The sequence below is a fragment of the Sceloporus occidentalis genome, unplaced genomic scaffold (genome assembly GCF_023333645.1).
Source record: "Sceloporus occidentalis isolate IW3139 unplaced genomic scaffold, rSceOcc1.0.p SCAF_94, whole genome shotgun sequence".
Lineage (NCBI taxonomy): Eukaryota > Metazoa > Chordata > Lepidosauria > Squamata > Phrynosomatidae > Sceloporus > Sceloporus occidentalis.
The window spans coordinates 2,474,573-2,498,758 of record NW_028317074.1 but is presented as its reverse complement, the minus strand read 5'-3'; the positions used below and the strand labels follow the sequence as shown (position 1 = coordinate 2,498,758).

The window sequence follows — 24,186 nt, the reverse complement described above, 5'->3', positions numbered from 1 at the left end:
TCTGCATATGGGGACACCATGGCAGAGAGAGAGCTCTCAAAACACAGGGACGTTCTGTGTCTGTTTGATGTGGATGGGACCTTAACCCCGGCACGTCAGGTAGGCAACAATAATGCTACCTCTTAAACCTTAGCCTAACATTTGTTTTTATCCAAACTCACTGAGAATGCTGTACTTGCAAATTATACTTTTACAATTTTGCTTGTGGTCAAATCGCATATAAATTTACTACATGTAAGTAGCTCTGCTTATTCTTAATTGAAAAATATTTTTGCGCTAATTTCTAATTTTGTTTATATATTTATTTTCCATTTCATATATTAATTAATATATTTTTGTAAAAAAAAAAACATTTAAGATCATTGACCAAGTCAGGTTTTCAACAGGAAATGAGAGCCAGTCCCTGATTAAGGTTGAATCTTTGGGCAATTTTATTTTTTATTTTTTTGGTAATTTTCATGTTTTGAGAGAAAATATTTGCTTTCCCCACCACACTTTTATTCATGATATGATGAAATACAGTTAAGGATAAAAGCTGATTCTTAGCTGATCCACAACATAAATATTATTTGTTTTTTCAAAAATATATACGTAGTGGTCATACAATTACAAAAGATATATGGTCTTCATAGCTGGATCTCGTTCTTAGCTGTAGTCTGTAATCTCCTCTCCAAATAAACTTGTGCCTTAACTGCTAAATTATTTGTGCCAAAATTTGTCTGCTCAAGCAGAGGTGCTGGATTTGAAAGCAAAGCGGTCCTGTATAGAAGTATAGAAGTGTAGTAATCACATGAAAACTGGAAGTATAGTACGGTTTTTGTGTCTATTTTATTTTGGGTTTGGGGTATGCAACAAAAAGTGTTTTTGTTAACTGTTTAGTTGACCAACTATCGGCATGTGTGAGAAGAGAAACAAATAGCAAACAACGGGGAATGTCCTGCTCCTGAGAGCTTAGAAGCTAACTTTCGTCTCAACATATAAAGCGTGATAATGTACAGACTTAATACATTCCAAAATTGGATACTAATTATGATAAGTGCTTTATAGCAAGCTCCCAAAATAGCTATAATCACCCTGCGAGTACTCTCAAGGACTTCTCACTTTACGTTTAATTCCAACTCTGTGTGTTTAATCTCTTTTGTTGTCTGTGTAGGATAAAACCAGGGGAGGGCTAAACACTATGTGGGGCAAGACCAACCAAATGACCCAAAACATATTCAATGACTTCGTTTTTAAAACTTTGCACTATACAGCCCTCTCCAAAACACATCCTTCACAAAAAGAAAACCCGTAAGAGGAGCAAAGACATCCCACTCGTTATGTAAATGCTGCCCAAATGCCTTGCTTACGCTAGACGCTCTGGTAGTTTAAATTTAAATAACGTTAGCAAAACATCCTCTTGAGTGATCAGGCCCCCCAGTGTGCCACTATTCAATTATTACTTTTGCATTACTATTACAATATGATCTCCCCAACCATCTCATTTACGCTATGGAAGACTGTGCCTAGGTGGCTCGGGCTCCATCAGGTGCATTAAAACTCTTCTCCTGGAGCCTCAAACTCACTCACCGCACTTAGAAAGTACTTTAATATGCATGTTTTTCTCTCATCATGTTAAAAAATAAAGCACGAACCTGCTTCTAATGTTGCAGGGACTGTCTATGAATGTCCACTGCAGCCAATCAGTGTTGAGGAAACTGCCCCTATTGAAGTCAACAGGAGTAGCAAATGTGCATGCACACACGATCTTGCAGTTCCAGGGAAGGGACAGGGCACCTACGTGAAGGCAGGGCAAAGCAAGCAATCCCTCTATGCATTTGCTTGCAATAAATATAAATGAACACTTAGCTCTCATATCTGATAAAGTGCAGGCGTTTTAATGTGAAACCACAAGGCCGTGTGAGCAGCCATGTTGCTGAAGTGGCCGTTCTGTAGATGCATTGGACAGTAGAAGAATTAACAAGTCATCCTATGTAGACAGATGGCGTTATTGAGATGATGACACTGGTGGATCATTAAGCATGAAACATTGCTGAGAGCTTGGCTATTTTGCACGCTGCTACAAGGCTTTTGTCTACGTGTGTGATCTAAAGCAGTTTATTTTTATATTTTGGCTGAAACAGGCCCTGTTTTGCTGTTTCTACTTGATCAAAATAAAACCTTTTGCTTCTCATATGCTTGACTCTGATTTCTACAGATTCAGCGTTTTTGCATAAAGCAAGAATTACACAATGCTTGGCTTTTTATGGCTTCCTTATGTTATTGTGATAGCAAACAATTGCTCAATGCTGTATTACCGGGCCCTTCGACAGGTCTTGTTCCCTGGACTGAGATTTGCTATAATAATGTCCTAAATTAACGTCACTGCTAAATAAAAAAACACAAAACGTATTGTTTGCTTGACTGTTTTTAACAACCAAAAAAAATGTAACTATCTTTGCTTATCTACAACAAAGTTTGCTTTTGTGCCACTTAAATGGGGACACCCATTATGTGCCTTGGAGTACAGCGGTACTATATTGCTGAGCTTATCTCCTGGTGAGAGATTTGCCAGCCTTCCACTAGTTTAATGTGGTGTTAATAACTTGTTTTTCACGGTATCTAGTCTGTTATTAATACCATATTGTCCAGATTACTGGTTGCACTTGTTTTGGAGCCCCTTCACATTTTCTAATACAAGTATCACCTAAAACAGTCTGAGAATAAAGTGTCGATTTTTTTTTGTTTGTTTCAAGACGTTTCTGCAAAATAAAATCTTTGTTACAGCTACATATACTTTTTGTGTTTTTAGAGCTGTTATTTTAGTCCAATCTAATTGGAAAACACACTAAGGCCTTATTATACTGCCTCTGTGGTAAGCTATAAAATATGTCGCCCACTGGGACGCTATGACAAATGATGGTCCTATAGAGACAGGGACTCTTTATCATAAGTAGGACTTAGTTAGCATTAACATAAAGAATTAGATTAGTGTGAAGTTTGAGTTTGAAAAGTAACAACATTGTGACTACAGTTGTTACCCCTAGGGCTGCAGGTAAGCAAAGTTAATTGGAACAATGTGAAAAAAATCAACTTTTCTCTTGTTCAACATTGCATTACTATACAACATATACAACATCGTATTAAAGAATCAAAGTATATGTCCCCTTTCAATTGTAATTTTTCTTCTGCATCTTCGACAAGAGATATAAAAAAAAAGTTCTCCTTATTCTATTTTTTTTTTAGATAGATGGATAAGGCAAACATCAAATTTCACTCATTTTAATATGGTTCATAAATGTTGGGGGCCAGTAGAGGAGCAATTTTTCCCCATTTAACACTAGCCGTATCGGAGAGTGATGAACACTCACTACTTCCTGGGGTAATCCTTGATGTGTTTTAGAGTTAAGTAATTCTATACATACTGAGACTTTGGTGGGGGGATTGTCCACTGGACTAAAAGTTTTGGCGTTCCACTGATTTATTGTGGTGTCAGTAACTTGTTTGCCCCATGGCTTGTATGTTATAGATATCGTATGGTTCTGATTATAGTTTGTGCAATATAGCTATGTTTTACTAAAATTGAATCCCTTAACTCTTGGGGATTACCTAAAATATCAAGACGGCCAGCACTACTCAAATATTATAGTATCATTAACTCGGCTCTTGCTAAACACAGCTCTTATTCCACTTAAGTAGAAGTCACCTCACCCACCTACTTACACAGAATGGGTAAACAAGATAAAAGCACTATGGAAGACATGGTACACACGGCTTGAAGTACAGTCATCTGAACGAAATGTGCTGTGCGCCCTGGGCTGACCACCTATCATGTAACCCGCATAGGGCCCCTTGAATTGACGAGGCACACTTTGACGTTCCATAACAAATCAGAAATAGATATTGCTCGGGGACTGATGGACTGGAAATGCTAAGTTGAACTCCTTTCTTTTCTTCTGTCTTCATCTTTCTGAGCTATTTTAAAAACAAAATAAAAAAATTGGTTTGGCTGTATCCATCACCCTTTTATTAAAATTAAGCCGCCAAATGGACAAAGCCTGTCTTTATAACACAAAATGTACAACTGATTCACATTTGACATTTATGTGATACTCTGCATTGAAACTCCAAATAAACCTTAAAAAAAAACAATCAGGATGATGAATAGATGCTTAACCCCTTCGTGACAAAGGCTGATTTTACTTTTTGTACCCTTCGTGACAATGGCCGTTTTAACATTTCTGTGCCGCTTGTGTTTAGCTGTAATTTTCTTCTTTCCCGTTTACTGAACCCACACACATTAGATATTGTTTTTTTCAGGACAAGAAGGGCTTTCTTTAGATGACATTGTTTTGATTGTATCTTATTATTTACTACTAAAAAAAGTATAAAATATGGTGAAAAACTTAGAAAAAAATGACTGTTTCTAACTTTTAGTTGAAAAATCTTTTACTCATCTATAAAAGGTAATGAAAAAACCTGCTAAATAGATTCTACTATTTGTCCTGAGTTTAGAAATACCCAATGTTTTTATGTTTTTTTGCTTTTTTCTACCCATTATGGGGCAATAAGTACAGGTAGCGTTTTGCTATTTCAAAGCCATTTTTTCCAAATCTGGTAATTCTTCCCCCCATGTGCCATGTCGGGTATCTTTGAACCCGGCCAATGCAATTTACCCCATCAAGTCATATATTTTTGAAAACTAGACACCCCAGGGTATTTCAAATGCTAGTATTTTAACTCTTTCCATGCACCATATCTACCACCAGTCTTTGTCAAACTTTGTGGTAGTCATTTTTTTGCATTTGTTTTGCCACACACATTTTACTTCAGGTATGAATTAAAATGTTCTCGTTTATGTCACTATCACAAAACACCCCAATATGTGTTCAGCAACATCTCCTGAGCGCAGTGATACCCCACATGAATGATTTTGCCTGGCTGTTTGGGGGCAAAAGGGCCACATTTGGGGCATGCGCATTTTTCAATGTTGAACTTTGGCATTTGGGGATCCACTGCCCATGCCCTATTTGGTACATCTTTGAGCCGGGCCATTTCAGTGTGCCCAATAAACCCATATATTTTTGAAAACTAGACACCCCAGGGTATTTCAAATGCTAGTATTTTAACTCTTTCCATGCACCATATCTACCACCAGTCTTTGTCAAACTTTGTGGTAGTCATTTTTTTGCATTTGTTTTGCCACACACATTTTACTTCAGGTATGAATTAAAATGTTCTCGTTTATGTCACTATCACAAAACACCCCAATATGTGTTCAGCAACATCTCCTGAGCGCAGTGATACCCCACATGAATGATTTTGCCTGGCTGTTTGGGGGCAAAAGGGCCACATTTGGGGCATGCGCATTTTTCAATGTTGAACTTTGGCATTTGGGGATCCACTGCCCATGCCCTATTTGGTACATCTTTGAGCCGGGCCATTTCAGTGTGCCCAACAAAACCATATATTTTTGAAAACTAGACACCCCAGGGTATTTTAAATGCTGGTATTTTAACTCTTTGCATGCACACATTTTACCACCAGCATTGTTTCAAAGTTTGCAGTAGTATTTTTGTGTGTGTATTTTTCCCACACACACCTACTTTATGTATGAATTTACAGCTCCTGGTATATGCCGCTGTCACACGACACCCCAATATGTGTTCAGCAACATCTCCTGAGTACAGTGATACCCCACATGCATGAATTTGTCATTTTTTGGGGGAACTAAAAGGCCACATTTGGTACGTGTGCATTTTTCTAATTGGAAATTAGATGTGTGGCCATCCTTCCCCCGGTATTAATTGGGACCTTGTTGAACCTGGCCAATTCAATTTACCCCATCAAATCATACCTTTTTTAAAAGTAGACACCCCACGGGCATTTAATATGCCAGTATTTTAACTCTTTCCATGCGAGAATTGTTTTAAGCTAATATGCTAATTTTAGGACTTGCTCACAAAAATATATTTTTTATATATATATTTTATATTTTGTTGCCTTTTTAAAAAAAAATTTTTAAACATTTTTTTTTCAACTTGTCACATCAGTGGGAAATGATTTTTACATTTTACTGTTTTTTTACTATTTTTTTCTAATTATTAATTTTATTTTATTTTTTAATTTTTTTTTTACTAATCACAATGTGATTAGAAAGCTGGGCTCCATTGACTTGCATGGTGAATGCAGTACCTGTATTCAACCTGCAAGTGGAGCCAGAGTTCTCTAGATGGTCTGGAGACCGTCTAGCGAGCTTTTAAAACTTGCTTGTTTCTCTTGCAGGACGGCGGCCATCTTCCTTGATGGCGAAGATCACCGGCAGCTGCGGCTGTGACCGCTCTCCGGAGCGGTCACAGCCCACCGAAAGGTAAGTGTTTGGTGTCGCTGGATGCCTCCTGATCGAGGCATTCCAGCGACACCATTTAAGTTTAGGAGGCGATCGTTGATCGCCTCCTAAACGCTTTTAAAACGGGCGTCCGCCGCCATACAAAGTATGGCGGATGTTGACGCCCCGTGGAGGGGCCAGAGATGGCCCCTTCGTGCCGATCGCGGCGTTGCTGAATGCCTCGATGTCGAGGCATTCAGCAACGCTTTTTGGGTGCAGAAAGCGAAAGTAGATCGCTTTCTGCACCCGTTTAAAGACGTGCCGGTCCTGGCACGTCAATTGTCGTAAAGCACATGCTTTTCCGTGTCGTGCCAGGACCGGCAATTGTCGTTAAGGGGTTAAGGGAAAAGTGTCTCCTACTTCCTTAATACGTGAGCCCTATACAGAAAGATTTTGTTTGGTGTGTTGACTCTCCAGCTTCACTTTCTAACTCCCAACAGTCGACAAAGCCGACATCTTTGTAGAAGGTGTCTGTATTTATGTAAACACTAGAAATGAAAAGAGACGGAGATAGACAACCAACTATAAACAAATGTGTTCCATGCAGCGTTTCTTTCAATAGGGAAGTTGGAGGACTTTCTTCTGCTCTCTAGTTTCCAATCTATTACAAACTCGAAGATGCTGAAGAGTTGGCAGAGCTGTGTTGCATTACCGCGATCAGGCATCATACCCTAGTACTAAGAACAGTGTAAAGATTTGTACTTTCAAAAAGTTCTTTGAAAGAATCCATAAGTATATTTTAATAAACATGTTTAGACATTTTAAACTACCCTTGAGCATGTTTTTCTTCCAAAACATCGTGTATGTTCCTTTTATGATTACAGCCTCCGTGACCTTTGTGTGTTATTCTTTTGCTGGGTGTGACTCCTGACCTGCTACATATTTCTAACCACCTGAAAAACACTTTGTACTGTAACCTTGTTTTGTTGTGCATCTGTTTTTATGTGAAAAGGTGCAGGGCTAGCATATGACTTTATCATTGAGCCATTTGCACATGTGCTTAATATGATGTAATGCTTCACTCACATTAGTCTCGTAGGTACCTACGCACTGTAACAAGGTGCGGGGTGTTGTCGTGGAAGGGGTATACATTCCCCCTCGATTTTGCAGGGTTTTATACGACATATAGGGCAGGCTGGTGCTCCACCCCGCAGTTTACATGCACCTGGACTGGGAGTTTAAACTGGGAGTTTAAGCTGACTCCAATGCACTGGTCAGCTGCAAGTAATTAGCTGCACTGACTGCAATATAACCTGACCTGTTGGACAGAGGGAGAGAAGAGAGTTTGTTTGGAAGCAGCAGAGCTTGCTATGCCCAAAAGAGACCATCAAAGAGGTTGGTGGGATTATGTTTTGTTTTAGTTTAGACCCTTAGTAGTGAGGGAGTTATATGTTAGTAAGCGCTCAGACGAGCTAGGCTTTTGTTTGTAGCGAATTTGTGTTCTATGTAATCCTGTAAATATCTTCATACGTGGACTACAAATAAATCGTGGGTGATTACCTAACTGAGATGTGGCGTTAATACCCTAGAGGACCGTGCTGTTTGGTACCCTGTGTGGGTGCAGGATCACAGCACACAGATTTTAGTTTAGCCGTCAAAATTTTCAACAATTATTAATGCTCGTATAAATAAAGGAAGGTCAATTAGCGAGAGACTCATTGAGCCACCAAGCCAGCCACCGTGGACACACTGTACTGTTTGTGGTTTCTTAGAATCGTTTTGGACGTCTTTAAGTAGACAGAATGTATGTAGAATCCTATGTCCTGAATGTGATTAGCTGGACATTAAAATGTAAATAACAATGTGTTGAAATGGGTACAAAAGGGCAAAAAGTATGTCCTAAGCAAACAATGCTATAAACCTGCTCAACCATATGTTTATAGTCTGGTGAACCTTTGGCACTATTATTGCAACAAGCAGGCCCGGACTGGGACAAAAAATAGGCCCGGGCATTTAAGCCCGAGCAGCCCATTTTTATTTATTTATTTATTTATTGTTAAAGCCCACCCTTCATGTACCACCTTTGCATTTACTCATTCACACAAATCATTAACACATTCATTAATGCAGTCTCACAAATCATTCAAGCAATTCATCCACACATGAATTCATTAATTGTCATACGCATTCACACAATTCATCCACACACCTATTCATTCATTCTCATACGCATTCACACTACCCCCTCTCCTCATCTTATCTGCCCCTTCTCACTATGTTCCCTCTTTTCACTATGTACCCCCTCTCACTATCTATCCCCTCTCCCCATTTCTCACTATCTAACCCCCCTCTGCCCCTTCTCACTGCACCCCCCTCCCTCAACCTACTTACCTTGTTGTTGGAGTAAGCAGCAACTGCGGCCGGGCCCACGGCAGGACCGGACTGACGGGGCCGCATTAACGCAGGGCATAAGGGGCACCTGCCCCTTAAGCCCGCCGCAACTGCTACCGCATCCGCCACTCTAAGGGGCCGGGAAGCCCCCACCAGGGCCGGCCTTAGGGGTCTGCGGCCGCACAGGGCTTACATTAAAACATCGGGGGGGGGTGTTAACTTTATTTAACATCCTCCATGTTAAAGTTAACAAAAACTTTCATGCAATTACTCATTCACACAAATCATTAACACATTCATTAATGCAGTCTCACAAATCATTCAAGCAATTCATCCACACATGAATTCATTCATTCTCATACGCATTCACACTACCCCCTCTCCCCATCTTATCTGCCCCTTCTCACTATGTTCCCCCTTTTCACTATGTACCCCCTCTCACTATCTATACCCTCTCCCCATTTCTCACTATCTAACCCCCCTCTGCCCCTTCTCACTGCACCCCCCTCCGTCACCCTACTTACCTTGTTGCCGGAGCAAGCAGTAACTGCGGCCGGGCCCGCGGTAGGACCGGACTAACTGGGCCTATGCGGCCTCTACGGCCGCATTAACGCAGGGCATAAGGGGCACCTGCCCCTTAAGCCCGCCGCAACTGCGACCGGGTCCGCCACTTTATGGGGCCGGGAAGCCCCCACCAGGGCCGGCCTTAGGGGTCTGCGACCGCACAGGGCTTACATTAAAACATCGGGGGTTTTTTTTAAACTTTATTTAACATCCTCCATGTTAAATAAAGTTAACAAAAACTTTATTTAACATGGAGGATGTTAAATAAAGTAAAAAAAAAACCCCGATGTTTTAATTTAAACCCTGGTGGGGCTGCCCGTCCCCCTAGAGTGGCGGACCCGGTCGCAGTTGCGGCGGGCTTAAGGGGCAGGTGCCCCTTATGCCCTGCGTTGATGCGGCCGTAGAGGTTCTGACTGGGCCTATTTTAAGGTAGGGGCCTGGAGCTGCAGCTCCATCAGCCCCTAAGTCAATCCGGCCCTGCCGGGGCCCGATGGCCAGTCCGGGCCTGGCAACAAGTCTTTCTTGCCTTCTCTCTCACCTACTTTATTTAAAAGGCACCACATGAACTCATTATTAATTATACTTCTCTCCCTCTCTTTGTAGTTTGCATATTTGAGTTCTTGTATGCCTTATTTCTTCCTTGCCATTACTTTTGTAGAAGGTAGATCCAGAGGTGGACAAGTTTCTGCAAGATCTACGACAGAGGGTAAAGATTGGAGTTGTCGGTGGCTCTGATTACTCAAAGATTGCAGAACAGCTTGGAGAAGGTGATCAGGGTAAGTAACCTTAAACCAGCTATAAAGCTGCTACAATCTTCTCCCCTATGTACAAAGAGGAAATGGCTCATTGTTAAGACTTTTAGTAAAGTGGGTGTGTGGCCTTGCGTACTGAATAATATATATTGGTCATGGAACGCATCACTAAGATTCACTCAGTGAGTTATACGTTGAACAGTTGTGTTTACTACACATTATGAAAGGCTATAAAAACATTTTGTGTGCCAGTTTAATAATGATGTAATGACACGGCTCCATACACTGCTTCCCATTGCAGAAGTTTTCTTGTAAAATACGCCATATCATGATGTAACAGCGAGGCAGAGTTAAACACTTTTTTATTACATTTTATATCTTTCTTGAATTTATCAAAACTCTCAGACTATGTTTCCATGTTTCATGTCATCTCTTATAGTGGTTCAAAAGTTTGATTATGTGTTTGCCGAGAATGGAACGGTTCAGTACAAGGATGGCAAGCTTCTTTCAAGAGAGGTGAGTCTGATCAGTGCTTTTCTAAAGAGATCCACCTGTTTAGATTCCCCCAAAATCAAAAAATGTGTATTATTGCAATGTCGTGCAAACCTTTAAAGAGGACTTATTACCATGACATTTATGTGTATTTAAAATGATACAAGCCTTTAAAAAGCTTGAAATGAGAAGTAAGCGCAGGCTGTGATACATCATCAATATTTAAAGTAATTTACGGATCTTGTTTTCCCAGCCCATAGATTTGACCTGTTAAATTCCCACATTTGTCCCTAGACAAAGATAAAAAGTTAAATGTTGTTGTTATGTATGTCCTGAACACTGATTATTGTAAAAAAACAAAACTGTTTTAGGCTATACAAAATCACCTTGGGGAAGAGCTTCTTCAAGATCTTATTAACTTCTGCCTCATATACATAGCGCTGCTCAAACTACCCAAAAAACGGTAAGTAGCGTTGTCACATCCCACCAAGAAAACGTTTAACCCATCGCTCTCTGAAAAATACCTTACCATTGCTAAATATATAGGATAGACATAGGGTGAGCACATTTTTTTCTGCTATTCAGGGACACACAGGCGTATATTATATACCGTATTGGCCCGAATATAGGCCGCACTTCTCCCCCCCCCCCACTTTAAAGACTTAAAGTGGGGGGGGGGGAAGAAGTGCGGCCTATATTCGGGGTCTAGCGCCGGGCAGGCAGCAGGGTTAGGATACAGATCCCCGCAGCCGTGCAGGGGACCTGCATCCTACTCTCCGATACGCTCAGACAGCCTCCCCTGCCGGCACTTTCCACAGGGGGAGTGCCAGCACGGGAGGTTGTCTAAGCGCATCGTGCAGACATTCACCGGCTGCAGCGATGTGCGCGTAAACAACCTCCGCTGCCGCCACGTCTGCACGATGTGCTTTAACAATCTCCCTTGCCGGGAATTCCCACGAGGTGAACGTCCGCACGATGCATTTTACCTCTGCCCCCAAGACTTACCAGAGCAGACTCGTGTATACAGCGTATTGCGTAGATGTCCCCCTCTGGCCCCGCAAGACACCCGGGAGTCCGCTCTGGTAAGTCGGGGGGGGGGGGTCGGCGTCAGCATATCTCGAGGGGGGGAAGGACAGAGTGGCAGTATATCTCGGGGGGGGGCAGAGTGGCAGCATATCGGGGGGGGAGAGTGGCAGCATATCTCGGGGGTGGGGGGACAGAGTGGCAAGCTTAGAAAGAACCTGCTTGGCAAAAATGGAACTGCATGGCAGATAATTGATGATGCTTTTGCCATTACTGAATATAAACAGTTCTGATAAATAATACATTATTTTAAGGTTGTTTTTTTAATACACCACTTCCTAATCAGAAAAACCATAATATTATTATTATTTTAATACAGAGGGACCTTCATTGAATTTCGCAATGGAACATTAAATATCTCTCCCATCGGGCGCAGCTGCAATCAAGAAGAAAGGATTGAATTCTCTGAACTAGATAAAGTATGTTAACATTATAGGCATGAACAGTCATGTTGGTGTCTGTTACATTTTAAAAACAGGAAAAACAATTGATAAAATGTTAAATCAATCTCAATATGAATACCAGATCAACCTTAGATGCAAGGTTTCATAAATCTTAAACAACTCAAATTTACAACAGTGTTCTCCAACACACAAATAGGAACTATAGGTTGGGACCAAATCACATAAAGTCAAATATGCAAAGCAGTAGAATCTAAGAAGCAGGGGACCACATATGGCCTTTATCTGACTACTTTGTTTTACGTTAATATACACCATTGTACAAAAGTTTGGGGTCACAGAAATGTCCTTGTTTTTGAAAGAGAAGTATATTTAATATTAAAATAACATGAAATAGATCAGAAATACAACGTAGATATTGCAAATGACCAGCGTAGTGGGAAACGTCTGAATTTAATGGAAAATCTTCAGTGGAGTACAAATGTATGTCTTAATCTGAGTCTAATCTGCAACAACTGTACAGGTGCATAACCTATACAGGAGCACAGCCATAAAACATTAGATGATGCAAGTTTATAGCAATGAAGAAGCAGACATACGTCATATGATTAGCAGGACGACTTTTTTTTTTTTTTTTGCAAGATCAACCCCTACACAGTACAGAAATGGTACCTGATGTTTTTTTACATAAATTTTTTTAAAACATTATGGGCACCGTCCTCGTGGATAAACCCTTAGCTGCTCACTGCTCAGGGGCATAATGTTGGTCCAGGCAGCAGTGGCCGCAGGGTCTCCAGTGCCAGAGCCTGTATGCTTCTCAGGACAGTTCTAGGAGTTCTTTTCCTATCCTGAAAAACACACCTAATATAACATGAACGCAAGTCCCAATTTCAGGTGTGTAGAGCTGCATAATTAGCAAGGCAGCCATAAAACCCCAGAATTACAAACATAGAGGACCCATTCAAGTATATGGCCGAAGTTCTTAAACATTTATATTTCACCATTCCTACTGTCTTCTCATTAAAAAAAAAAGTTCACACTAAACATAACATTGGACTCGTCAAAGCAATGCTATCTTTCTGAGTAGTGGTATTCGAAAGTTTCGAATGCTTTTCCTGTGAAAGTATTTCCAGTATTGGACCATAGAACTCCTGTAATAAGTGATGTTTCTGCAGCGTTTTTCAGCAGAGTTACATCGGATGAGTTTCTTTCCCACATACATAGGCTTTTCCTGGAATGCTAAACACTGCTTATCTTTTTACGTCATAAATGTGAAAATTAAATAGACTCAGGCGCTCACAAAAAAGCAATGACAAGTAATATTTATGTCTTTCAACAGAAGGAGAAAATAAGAGAAAAGTTTGTGGCAGCTTTACAGAGAGAATTTGCAGGGAAAGGTTTACGATTTACCAAAGGTAAACACTCGTGTTTCTTTTACAGGAATCTTTATTTCCATCAGCCTTGTGTTACTTGTCCCCCGTCCCCATCGCTTCTTGGGCAACCCATTTTCTGTTTTAACCCTGCCCTTCCATTTCACCAGTGCTCAGTTACTGTTTATTTCACCATTATTCCCTGCTTTAATAGACTTCCACGCTTTTGCTCTGCCGTGCTCTAATTTGTTTCATCCTCGCGTACTTCCCTTCTTTGATGCTTTATTCCCTATAGGGAATGTCAGGCATTGCGGTGTCACCCAATGCAACTGGCTGTGTATAACACAGTATCATTTATTGAAAGTCACCTCTTCAAATGAACTATGCGCAGAGCAGGGACAGCTTAGACTTTGCAGAGGAAACGTGCGAGGGATGGCCCTTTATAATAAAGCCATTGAGTTCAAACCACAACCCTGTGCCAACTTTTGCCACCTCCCGACATAGTGAATATATTCCTTTGTTCCACGTGCCTGCCTGCTTCGCTTATTTTTTCCTCACTAACTTCTCTTGGTTTCTTAGGTGGGATGATCAGTTTTGACATTTTCCCAGAAGGATGGGACAAGCGTTACTGTCTAGATGTTCTGGCTGAGGAGAAGTTTAGTAGCATTCACTTCTTTGGCAATGAAACATCACCGGTAAGATCCATTTGTGCCATGAACGCCACAAGGTTAATCAGCATCATTAACAGATTTCATTTTTGTAGCTGAGGGCAGCTTTTAGCATTCGAACATTAATTGACATTACATATAGCTTGCACCTTTTTATTCTGTCAATGTAATTGTTTTGGAGATATGTAGTTTAACCCCCTCGTGACCAGTGACATGCCAGGTACGTCATTAAAAGATGTGCTTACAAAACCAATGATGTACCTGGTATGTCATCAATAAAAATAGTCCCATATTGCGCAACTTGAACCTAAGGTGCTATTTTTGTATATAGACTTTTAAGTTTAGATTTTGAAGTGAGTGGGCAATTAGGGTTAGGCGGTTAAAAAAAAAATTGCAATTTAGAAAAACTAAACTAAGATAAAAATTTTATAGGAATATAGGGTGGTTTCCAAATCAAGGCAATACATTTTTGGTGTTTTATTTGTCCCGTTTATATTGGATGTGTGTCATTTATATACCTAGCTAACTGTGAATAAATGTTTGTTTTTTTTCAAATCTGTAATCATATAAATGTTACATATATGAATATGGTTTCAAAAGCCCTACTTGCCCCCCCCAAAATGTCATTTTGTGGGTACACTAAATTAGAGGGAAACAATAGTCGAAGAAAGACATAGCAAAAATATGAAAATTGCTCTAATCCTTTAGTGTAAAAAAGTGAAAAAATAAGTAGTTTTGTGGGTGCTCCTTAAATATTTGCTCTGTAGCAAAACCACTCAATGTATACATATTATATGTGGGCATGTTTTTTTTCTGTAGTGTAAAAAAAAAAAAAAAAAAAGCCTTGGTTCTTAAGGTTAACATCATGGAGACTTAAGTCTATGGCAGTCTCAGATCCAGCATTATCTGATCAATTTCCCATCCTGATATTCTCACCAAGCCTTGCAAAACGTAGGAAGTAGCAGGAGATGCTATTTTTAATAGGGAAGTGGGCAAGGAAAGAGGCGAGTTTCCCCTTAGTGACCCAGAGAAGTGGTGCTTCACCTGGAGTCTCGGAGTGAAACACAGAGAGTTTCCATGTATGAGTATATAGGTTAGCCAAGCACTTTGTGCTGCAGAAGCTCCCTGGGGGTGGACCTTTATAATGTATAGCACAGTCAAGTATTGAAACCACAACTCTCCAGATAACCCTTTAAAAAACAAAAAAGAGGTGTTGCACAATTTGCCGAATTGTTGTCGGTGCACTTATACTGTGAGAGAGCCTTTTCTAAGTCTAGCAAAGCCTCTCTGATATTTTGCAACATATATAGATGCAATTTAACCGGTACAAGCCTCAAAATAATAAACCTTACATTGCATGAATACTTGTTATTTAAAGAAATAACTAGAAAGATATACTTCAAGGCTGCACCAATGTGTTATTCTCAGTGAAAGCCTCTATAGCTATACTATTAAAAAATAAGAATCATATAACCACAAATGTCACATTTCCCTAAAGATCTACTCTGAATTTATTCACTGTCTTTGTTAACTCTCATACAATGGGGTTTTATTCAAATAAAAAGGTTGGAGTACTATGCTATCACACAGTAGACCATGCTATCCCCATAGTCTAACTTGTCCAGCATTTGTACAACAGTTAAACGCATAGATCACTCAGCGTCGGTTGTAAGTATGCATGGAGGAGACACAAATATCTATTCACTCTTACTAAGCGAGTAACTGCAGCGGTTTGGACCGATATAATATATATATAATATATATTTAATGTTACTCGTTTTTCAAGGGAGGAAATGACTACGAGATCTACGCTGACCCCCGTACTATAGGACACACTGTGGAATCACCGGAGGACACGGTACGGAGGTGCAAAGAAATCTTCTTCTCTGAAAGAGACAATGAAATGTGATATTGACTTCAGGTTGTGATTTTCTCTGATATGCAACAAGGGAGCAGCTTATAAGCCCTCCTGCTTCAAAACATTACCCTACGTGAATTGAAAGTTCCAATTAACATCTCCTGCATTCAGTGGGGAAAGCTGGTCACTCCTTGGTGCATTTGGAATACCATCTTCATGAACTAACTTTAGATTAATTTTTTTGGTGTTTGCATTTTGTGACACTGGATGCATCATTACCCACAAGGTTACAACCGTGGAATCAAGCGAGACTGAATCTAGTCTATAGTCCTGAGCTGCAGGATTTAATGGAATTGAATGAACATGAAAATGAGTATATGTGTGTTGTTATATGTGTGTGAATCCAACTTATCCAGACCTGCTGTCTTGTAACGGATATGTGATTAAGCTTTTTTGCTACTGAAATAATGATACACTAGTTGGTATCACTGCTATTGAGAAGCTCCATTTCAATGACAGAAATTGTATGTAAATCCATTCATATCACAAAGCAGCAGTAAACCAGAATGTAATGTCCATGTAATTTACGTTAGTATAACAGACCCCAAGTCATTTTCTGATGCTCCATGGGGCAGAGAATACCTGTTTATTTCTAAACAGCCAGTAACGTGGTGGTCGTGTGTACAGTAATAAGCAGGGCGACTGACAGACTCTACCCCATAGATCTGGTACTGTGTACCAGTAAAAAACTGTGAATATCCATACCCGGAGTGGGAGGTGCTAAACAAGGGGCATGGTTTGACATGGAAGGGGGGCAGGGCCAGCCCCACAGAGCGTTACCATAGTAGTGGGTGTGGCTAAACATCTCCCCTGTCCTGGAGAAAGAGGAGAGTGACCCGGGTGAAACGCAACTCCAGCTCAAGCCCTGAGAGTTCCCAGATATGACAATATAACAATTTCCAGTGATATCAATGAACAGTCTAATAGTAGATTTCCATAGAAGTTAACACCAATCATTACATTTACAATCCCTGTAATCTGGATGACCTGGGATTTTTTTTTTATGTGCAATATTCTAAGTACCGAAGATGGGCCATTGAGTTTGGCTGCTTAAATCACTAGGTTATAACATTTTTGAAAATTATACTAATATTCCGTAACCACTAATTTCCCAATTCATTCTCAAAAAAAAAAAAGCAAGTGTGGGTTTCATTAGGAATATTGAAAAAAGGATGTGTAAATGTCATGATGTATTTTTGTGACCATGTGTTTTTATGTACCTGGACTTCTGTATTCTCATATTATGGCAATACTGCCTTAAAGATGATGGAGTTTTTTTTTCTGACACCTCTTGATACAGACCAAAGACTGTATTTATCTAACCCATTTACTAAAGGATAAAAAGTGACAGTACTCCCTCTTACAAAATGCCAAATATAACTTTAGTATCTTCAGAATAATGTACAACAACTTCAGTATCTTCAGATAAACAGCCTAAATTCAATGATTGTTTTCTAATGAATATCCTTAAAAATGAGCCTGCTTATATAGGTTAGTGGACACACTAAACAATCATTTGCTGCCATAATTAACGCTTGGTTAAGACATTAAAGCTACCTATAGCTATTTTGAAATGTTGCATAGACGTGCAGATACTACTAGTTTTGGACTATGAATTATATTTTATGCAAAGGAATAAATGTTGTACATATGAATCAGTTTTAGCAGTTATATTGGGTTAACTATGTATTGTGTAATATGTCATAGCAATCCTTATACACCAAAATGTTTGCTTTCATTGCTGTATCAGCCATCTATTTTCAAACAATAAAAACATAATTCAGTGTTGGGGAAAAAAATGAAGCAACAGCCACATAGTCTTCTACGATGTCTAAAGATGTAATAACCATATCACAAAAGAAAATTCCAGTCCTGCTGGGGTTAAAGCAATGTGCACTATGGATCTTCAGTGTAAGCCCTACTCAGCATGGCCAAGAATTTGCACTAATAGGGCTTCAAAATATCCTCGGCCATTAAATGCATTGCATTATACAGGACCAGCACAGTCCACCTTGCTGGGGGATTGCCAGTTGTAAGAAATTAAGGGTGCCTTTAAAATGGGACATTACATTTATTGCATAATGTTTTGCGGACGATTTGGGTTTCTATAAGGTGAGATATCTGGTTTTACAATGTAAGGTAATTTGCATAGTAATGCATTACAAAGGGTTTGGAACAAAGGCTCCAACAGAGGTGGGATACCCCACAGGGGGTCAGACAACTGAAGCCGATGTATATTAACATAACTGTGTGCATGTTTGCATAGACTACCTGTCTCCTCCATAATTGGGTCATACAGGAAATGTCTGAAAAGAGGGGTTGGGTGAACCACTTTCTGGGAGGTACAAGGAATTCTGGGATGACTAGTTAGGGGCTGCAGGAGAAAGAGCAGTCTGAGAAAAGAAGAGTCTGAGAAAAGGAGAGTCTGAGAGAAAGAAGAGTCGGAGAAAGAAGAGTAAGAGAGAAAGGAGAGTCGGAGAAAGAAGAGACAGAGAAAGAGCGCAGTGAACAGAAGTGTCCTGGGTCAGGAGACTCAGAACAAAGCTGCGCAAGATGGCGTTCGGGAGAAGCCTGTGAGCTGAGAGAGGTTTCCCAAGAATGTGCTTAAGTATCCCTTTTGTTTTGTATTATTATCAAACGTTTTCTGTATGTTATATGTTTTATAACCGGTAACAGTAGCCTAATTCAATATCAATATACATTTTTCTATACGTTTGTATTTGTGCTTTATTCGTCACACATTCCCTAAAAGAATAACCCTGTAAGAGGGTCAAAATTTCTTACATATTGGCGAGCCAGGTAGGAGGGATTTAGTGTGATTTATGAGTACATTTATAAGTGTATATATTGTGTGTTGAATTGGGATAGTGTTCGGGTTTTGCATATACAAATTTCAGTGAATTCTGCTTTGTTAATGATGGAGGGTTTATTGAAAAAGGTTGCTAGGGCCACAAACCCCGATGGTATTATTCAGTATATAGTAGGAACCTCAGATCCATGGTTCCAAGCTCAGGAGTATGTGGCCAAGGCAATTTATGAAAAGAAATTATCCAAATCAAAGGGGAAAACTGTTCTGGATTTTGCTGCCCGTTGGATAGCGGAGCAGTACAAATCAATGAAAGAGCAAAAAGAACTTTTGGAAGCAAAAGTTGTAAGTTTGAACATTGAACTTGAAAAGTGTAAGATTTTTGCACAGAATGCTGCAGCTTTATGTGTAAGCAACCAGCAGACTTTGCAGGAAAATGAGGAATTGCGTAGTGCAAATGAGCGGCTTACTCAGAGGCTCAGGGATGCAGAGGGGGAGATTAGGACCCTGGCAGCTTGCAGTAAGAGGGAGGCTGATCGTGTGCATTGCACAGCTAATGGTAACACCTTAAATGTACAGCTACAGAAAAGAAATGATGTTGTGGCTGCAGTCAAAGTGTTAAAAAATGATGATGTGAATGAAATAGATGGGCAAGGTTTAGATGAGAAGCACAATAATGCTAATCATAAAGTCATCCGAAATCACAGCAAAACCATTGCAAAGCCTGTGTCTATATTAAGCCCCTCGCTTCAGAGACAGTTATATCAAAGCAGGCTCCAAAACAATCAAGGACCCATAGGTAAAAGGGAAGCCTTTAAATGTTTTGCTTGTGGTAAAGTAGGGCATTTTGCCAGAAATTGCCACTCTCGCTCTGCCAAAGAACACCATGTTCAGGAAAGAGCCATGGTTGATAATTGGAGGCAGGGAGATAAGATTTGTTTTAATTATACTAGGTGGGGATCTCAGGGAAGAGGTAATGGTGTTAGAAAAGACTACATGAAGCCCTGGGTTCCTTACAAGGTTATTAAGGCACACAAAGAAAGAGTAGAAAAAGAGAAAAATGAGCTACAGTGTAAAGTAACAGAGTATATGAAGGAACTGGACACTGTAAAGACAGAAGTGTCCAGAATAAAAGAAATGCTAGGAAACAAAAAGATAGCTAAATCAGAAGAAAACTAGTGTGCTCTTCTAGATTTGTTGTAACATATGATGCTAATTTATTTGTTTAAAGTTTTGTTTTTCAGACAAAGAGACGATACTAAATGAAAAAGGAAAAAAGAAAGGAGACAAACCTGTGAGGAGATCGGGACATTAACACGTGTGATTTCTTGCAGGAAATTCAAAATATTAATAGAGGACCTTAATATCTATTTTTATTTTTCTTAAGGATAAGCCTCTAAATTTGTTCAGTACAGTCAGGTGGGCAAAATTTCAAATGATTTTTGTTTTATTAGTTTAGGACGCCTGCACTGCCAGCTACAGATACCTTAATTTTTGTTTGTTGCTGGATTAAATACATTTAAAATCATAGATTAGGTGAATTGTTGCCAATATGGGGTTTATGTTTTGATCACAGTGGAGAGATGTGATTATGTAACATTATTGTTGGTCTTCAGCAGTATATATTTTTGCTGCTCTAGATTTTTGTTTTGTTTTAATTTTTGGTTACAAACAAAATATAGCCTCAATCTGATTTTTATTCATATTTCTGAATGGCAACAGACTTTTTATATTTTATTTTATATAGATTGCATTCTGCCAAGACATTGTGAATGTAATGGTAGCATTCAGTCACCTTTTTGTTCTCTCTCCATCTTCGTAGGGATTGGTTAAAATTAACATTCTCAAAGTGGATGCCGAAGACACCACAAGGTTACTGTTATGGGAAGTCTTAGTATTTTAGTATCTGTTATGTACTGTATGTATGCTTTGTGTATTTTATGTGTTTACAATGTTTTAGATCTGTAAAACCAGATATTAATGCTGAGACAAGAAGGATAAGAGAACCACTAGTAATTTGGGCAAGATAACAATACACACTTTCTGTGTAGAGTATCTTTTAATTTCCAGAAGCCATGGGCGAAGTATCAAACACCTTCAAGGGCTGAAGCACAAACCCACTCCAGCTATACAGGTTTCAGTAAACGTGCGCAAACACCTTCACGAGTATTACCACTACACATATTCAATAAACCGAGTTTCTCTCTGGTGTGGTCTCTTCGATACACTGTGTAAGTGAACAGCAAAGGGAATGCTGTTGGTGTGAAAATACACCAGATGTCACGGTGGGCAGAGGTCAGAGGCCTAGAACAAGGCATGCAATTTGAGGGTTAAAGGAAGCTATGGTGGGAGCAGCGTTGGTGGCACAGGTACCTGAGAGTGATGGGAGTGAACACAAATGGTTGCAGTGATGCCAAGTCTGTGAGGGTAATGGAAAGTTAAAGATATGGCTGAAGGAATTCAAACTATTAGTGAAAAATGATAACTGTGAGTGCCTCTATGATTTGGATAAAATATGCCTTACAGTACCCTAAATTTTAAATATCTGTGGTTGTCAGGTCACTCGTGTCTCAGTGAAAACATACAATCTTCAAAGCACACGTGGTAAATGTACTCATTTATTTGAGAGGGCTCATTTTCTATGGGAGTCATTCGCCCTCTAGGTGGGGACTGTAAGAAATTAAGGGTGCCTTTAAAATGGGACATTACATTTATTGCATAATGTTTTGCGGACGATTTGGGTTTCTATAAGGTGAGATATCTGCTTTTACAATGTAAGGTAATTTGCATAGTAATGCATTACAAAGGGTTTGGAACAAAGGCTCCAACAGAGGTGGGATACCCCACAGGGGGTCAGACAACTGAAGCCGATGTATATTAACATAACTGTGTGCATGTTTGCATAGACTACCTGTCTCCTCCATAATTGGGTCATACAGGAAATGTCTGAAAAGAGGGGTTGGGTGAACCACTTTCTGGGAGGTACAAGGAATTCTGGGATGACTAGTTAGGGGCTGCAGGAGAAAGAGCAGTCTGAGAAAAGGAGAGTCTGAGAGAAAGAACAGTCTGAGAAAAGGAGAGTCTGAGAGAAAGAAGAGTCGGAGAAAGAAGAGTAAGAGAGAAAGGAGAGTCGGAGAAAGAAGAGACAGAGAAAGAGCGCAGTGAACAGAAGTGTCCTGGGTCAGGAGACTCAGAACAAAGCTGCGCAAGATGGCGTTCGGGAGAAGCCTGTGAGCTGAGAGAGGTTTCCCAAGAATGTGCTTAAGTATCCCTTTTGTTTTGTATTATTATCAAACGTTTTCTGTATGTTATATGTTTTATAACCGGTAACAGTAGCCTAATTCAATATCAATATACATTTTTCTATACGTTTGTATTTGTGCTTTATTCGTCACACATTCCCTAAAAGAATAACCCTGTAAGAGGGTCAAAATTTCTTACACAGTGATGGTCTGTCATAATGAACAGTGAAGTGAGGGAGTTGAACAAACAAATCTCTTTCAAACTATCCCTAAAAGTTCCTCCCAAACAATCAGACATGAACCCATATTGGGGTCTTGTTTGAAAGTGACACCGGGGGGGGGGGGGCGTGGCTTGCCTTGGTTGAAGATGGCAGCTAGAGCCTTTAGCTCCCCAGCACGCTCACTATCATCCGCATCCATCCGCCCTTCTCGTTCACCATGGGCAAACAGAAACGACAGTCACAGCGCCAGGCGGCCCCGGAGATACCACCTGTACCATCGGGTCACTCGCTCCGCGATTATTTTCAGACTCCGGCGGCGCTCGACACACAGCCCCCTTCACCCAATATGGCGCCCTCCCCGGCCAGCACATCGGCATCGGACGACGCTCCCCACTCACTATCTCTGGGGGGTGCTCCTCCGTCTGCGGGGGACCTACAAGCAATGTTTCGTTCTCTCCCCACCAAAGCGGATTTCAGCAATCTTATTGCTGAAGTAAAGCAGGCACTGCACGAGGAGATGACTGCCTTGCGCGCGGACATCGCAGGAGTTGAACGCCGCACCTCTCAACTTGAGACATCACACGCCCGTGTTTCACATCAGGTCACGGAGCTGCGGCAGACCACAACACTCCTGAGCGGCCTGACTACCGAACTCCTTCGAAATGTGGAAGACCTCGAAAATAGAGGTAGGCGTAACAATGTGAGGGTCTACGGGAATCTGAGGGCCCCGAGGACCTAAGGGCACTACTTCAGCGTTTATTTAACGATCTCCTCGGCCGTGCACCTGACACACCTATCCGCCTAGATAGAGCACACCGGGCTTTACGGCGACGTGGAGGACCTTCCGACCCCCCCAGGGACGTTATATGCTGCTTTCAAGACTTTCTGTTAACCCCTTCGCGACCTTTGCCGGTTCAGGACCGTCATAACAAGAAGGTCACTAAATGACCTTTGACGGTCCTGAACCGTCAAAAAATTAAATAAGCTTAGAAAGTGATCAAGGATCACTTTCTTCGCTTAAACGGCCTTGCTGCAATGCCTCGATGTCGAGGCATTCAGCAAGGCCGAGATCGGCATCGGGGGCCATGTCTGGCCCCTCCCCGGGGCGTCAACAGCCGCCATACATTGTATGGCGGCGGACGCCCGTTTTAAAAGCGTTTAGGAGGCGATCAACGATCGCCTCCTAAACTTAAATGGTGTCGCTGGAATGCCTCGATCAGGAGGCATCCAGCGACACCAAACACTTACCTCTGGGTGGGCTGTGACCGCTCCGGAGAGCGGTCACAGCCGCCGCTGCCGGTGATCTTCGCCATCAAGCAAGATGGCGGCGGCCCGGGAAATAAAACAATAAAGACGAAAAAGTTCGCTAGAGGGTCTCCAGACCCTCTAGAGAACTGGCTCCACTTGCTGGTTGAATACAGGTACTGCATTCAACCATGCAAGTCAATGGAGCCCAGCTTTCTAATCACTATGTGATTAGTAAAATATTCAAAAAAAAATAAAAATAAATAAAAAATGGAAAAAAAAAATAAAAAAAAAATGTGCTAACATTTAAAAATAATTATGCAGTGATGTCACTAGATGAACCATCCAGTACCAGCAAAATGTGTAAAAAAAAATATAAAAAAAGTATTAAAAAAATAAAATAAAATTAAAAAATAAAGTTTATTATTTTGAGCAAGTGCTAAAATTTCTCAAAAATCTCAACAAAGAGTTAAAATAAAAGCACTTCAAATACCCAAGGGGTGTCTAATATATAAAAAAAATGGCTGATGGGGTAAATTGGAGTGGCCTAGCTCAAAGATAGGGCATAGGTACAGACTGACCAAAATGGAGAAAAAAAGCGCACTTCCCAAATGTGGCATTTTAAATCTGAAACAACCCGACAAACCCATGCATGTCGGGTATCACTGCACTCAGGAGATGTTCCTGAACACACATTGGGGTGTTGTTTGACAGTGGCATATACCA

The 24,186-nt window shown here is 40.5% G+C and overlaps 1 protein-coding gene across 1 annotated transcript; it reads left to right on the top strand.

The window, feature by feature from the left end:
• Nucleotides 1-18: 18 nt before the first annotated feature.
• LOC149284396 (phosphomannomutase 1-like) lies at nucleotides 19-15,937 on the top strand. Its single transcript, XM_089496828.1, has 8 exons — nucleotides 19-99; nucleotides 9,921-10,038; nucleotides 10,454-10,530; nucleotides 10,878-10,969; nucleotides 11,909-12,008; nucleotides 13,330-13,405; nucleotides 13,940-14,055; nucleotides 15,815-15,937. The coding sequence occupies exons 1-8, from the start codon at nucleotides 19-21 to the stop codon at nucleotides 15,935-15,937; spliced, it is 783 nt and encodes a 260-aa protein (XP_089352954.1).
• Nucleotides 15,938-24,186: the final 8,249 nt, after the last annotated feature.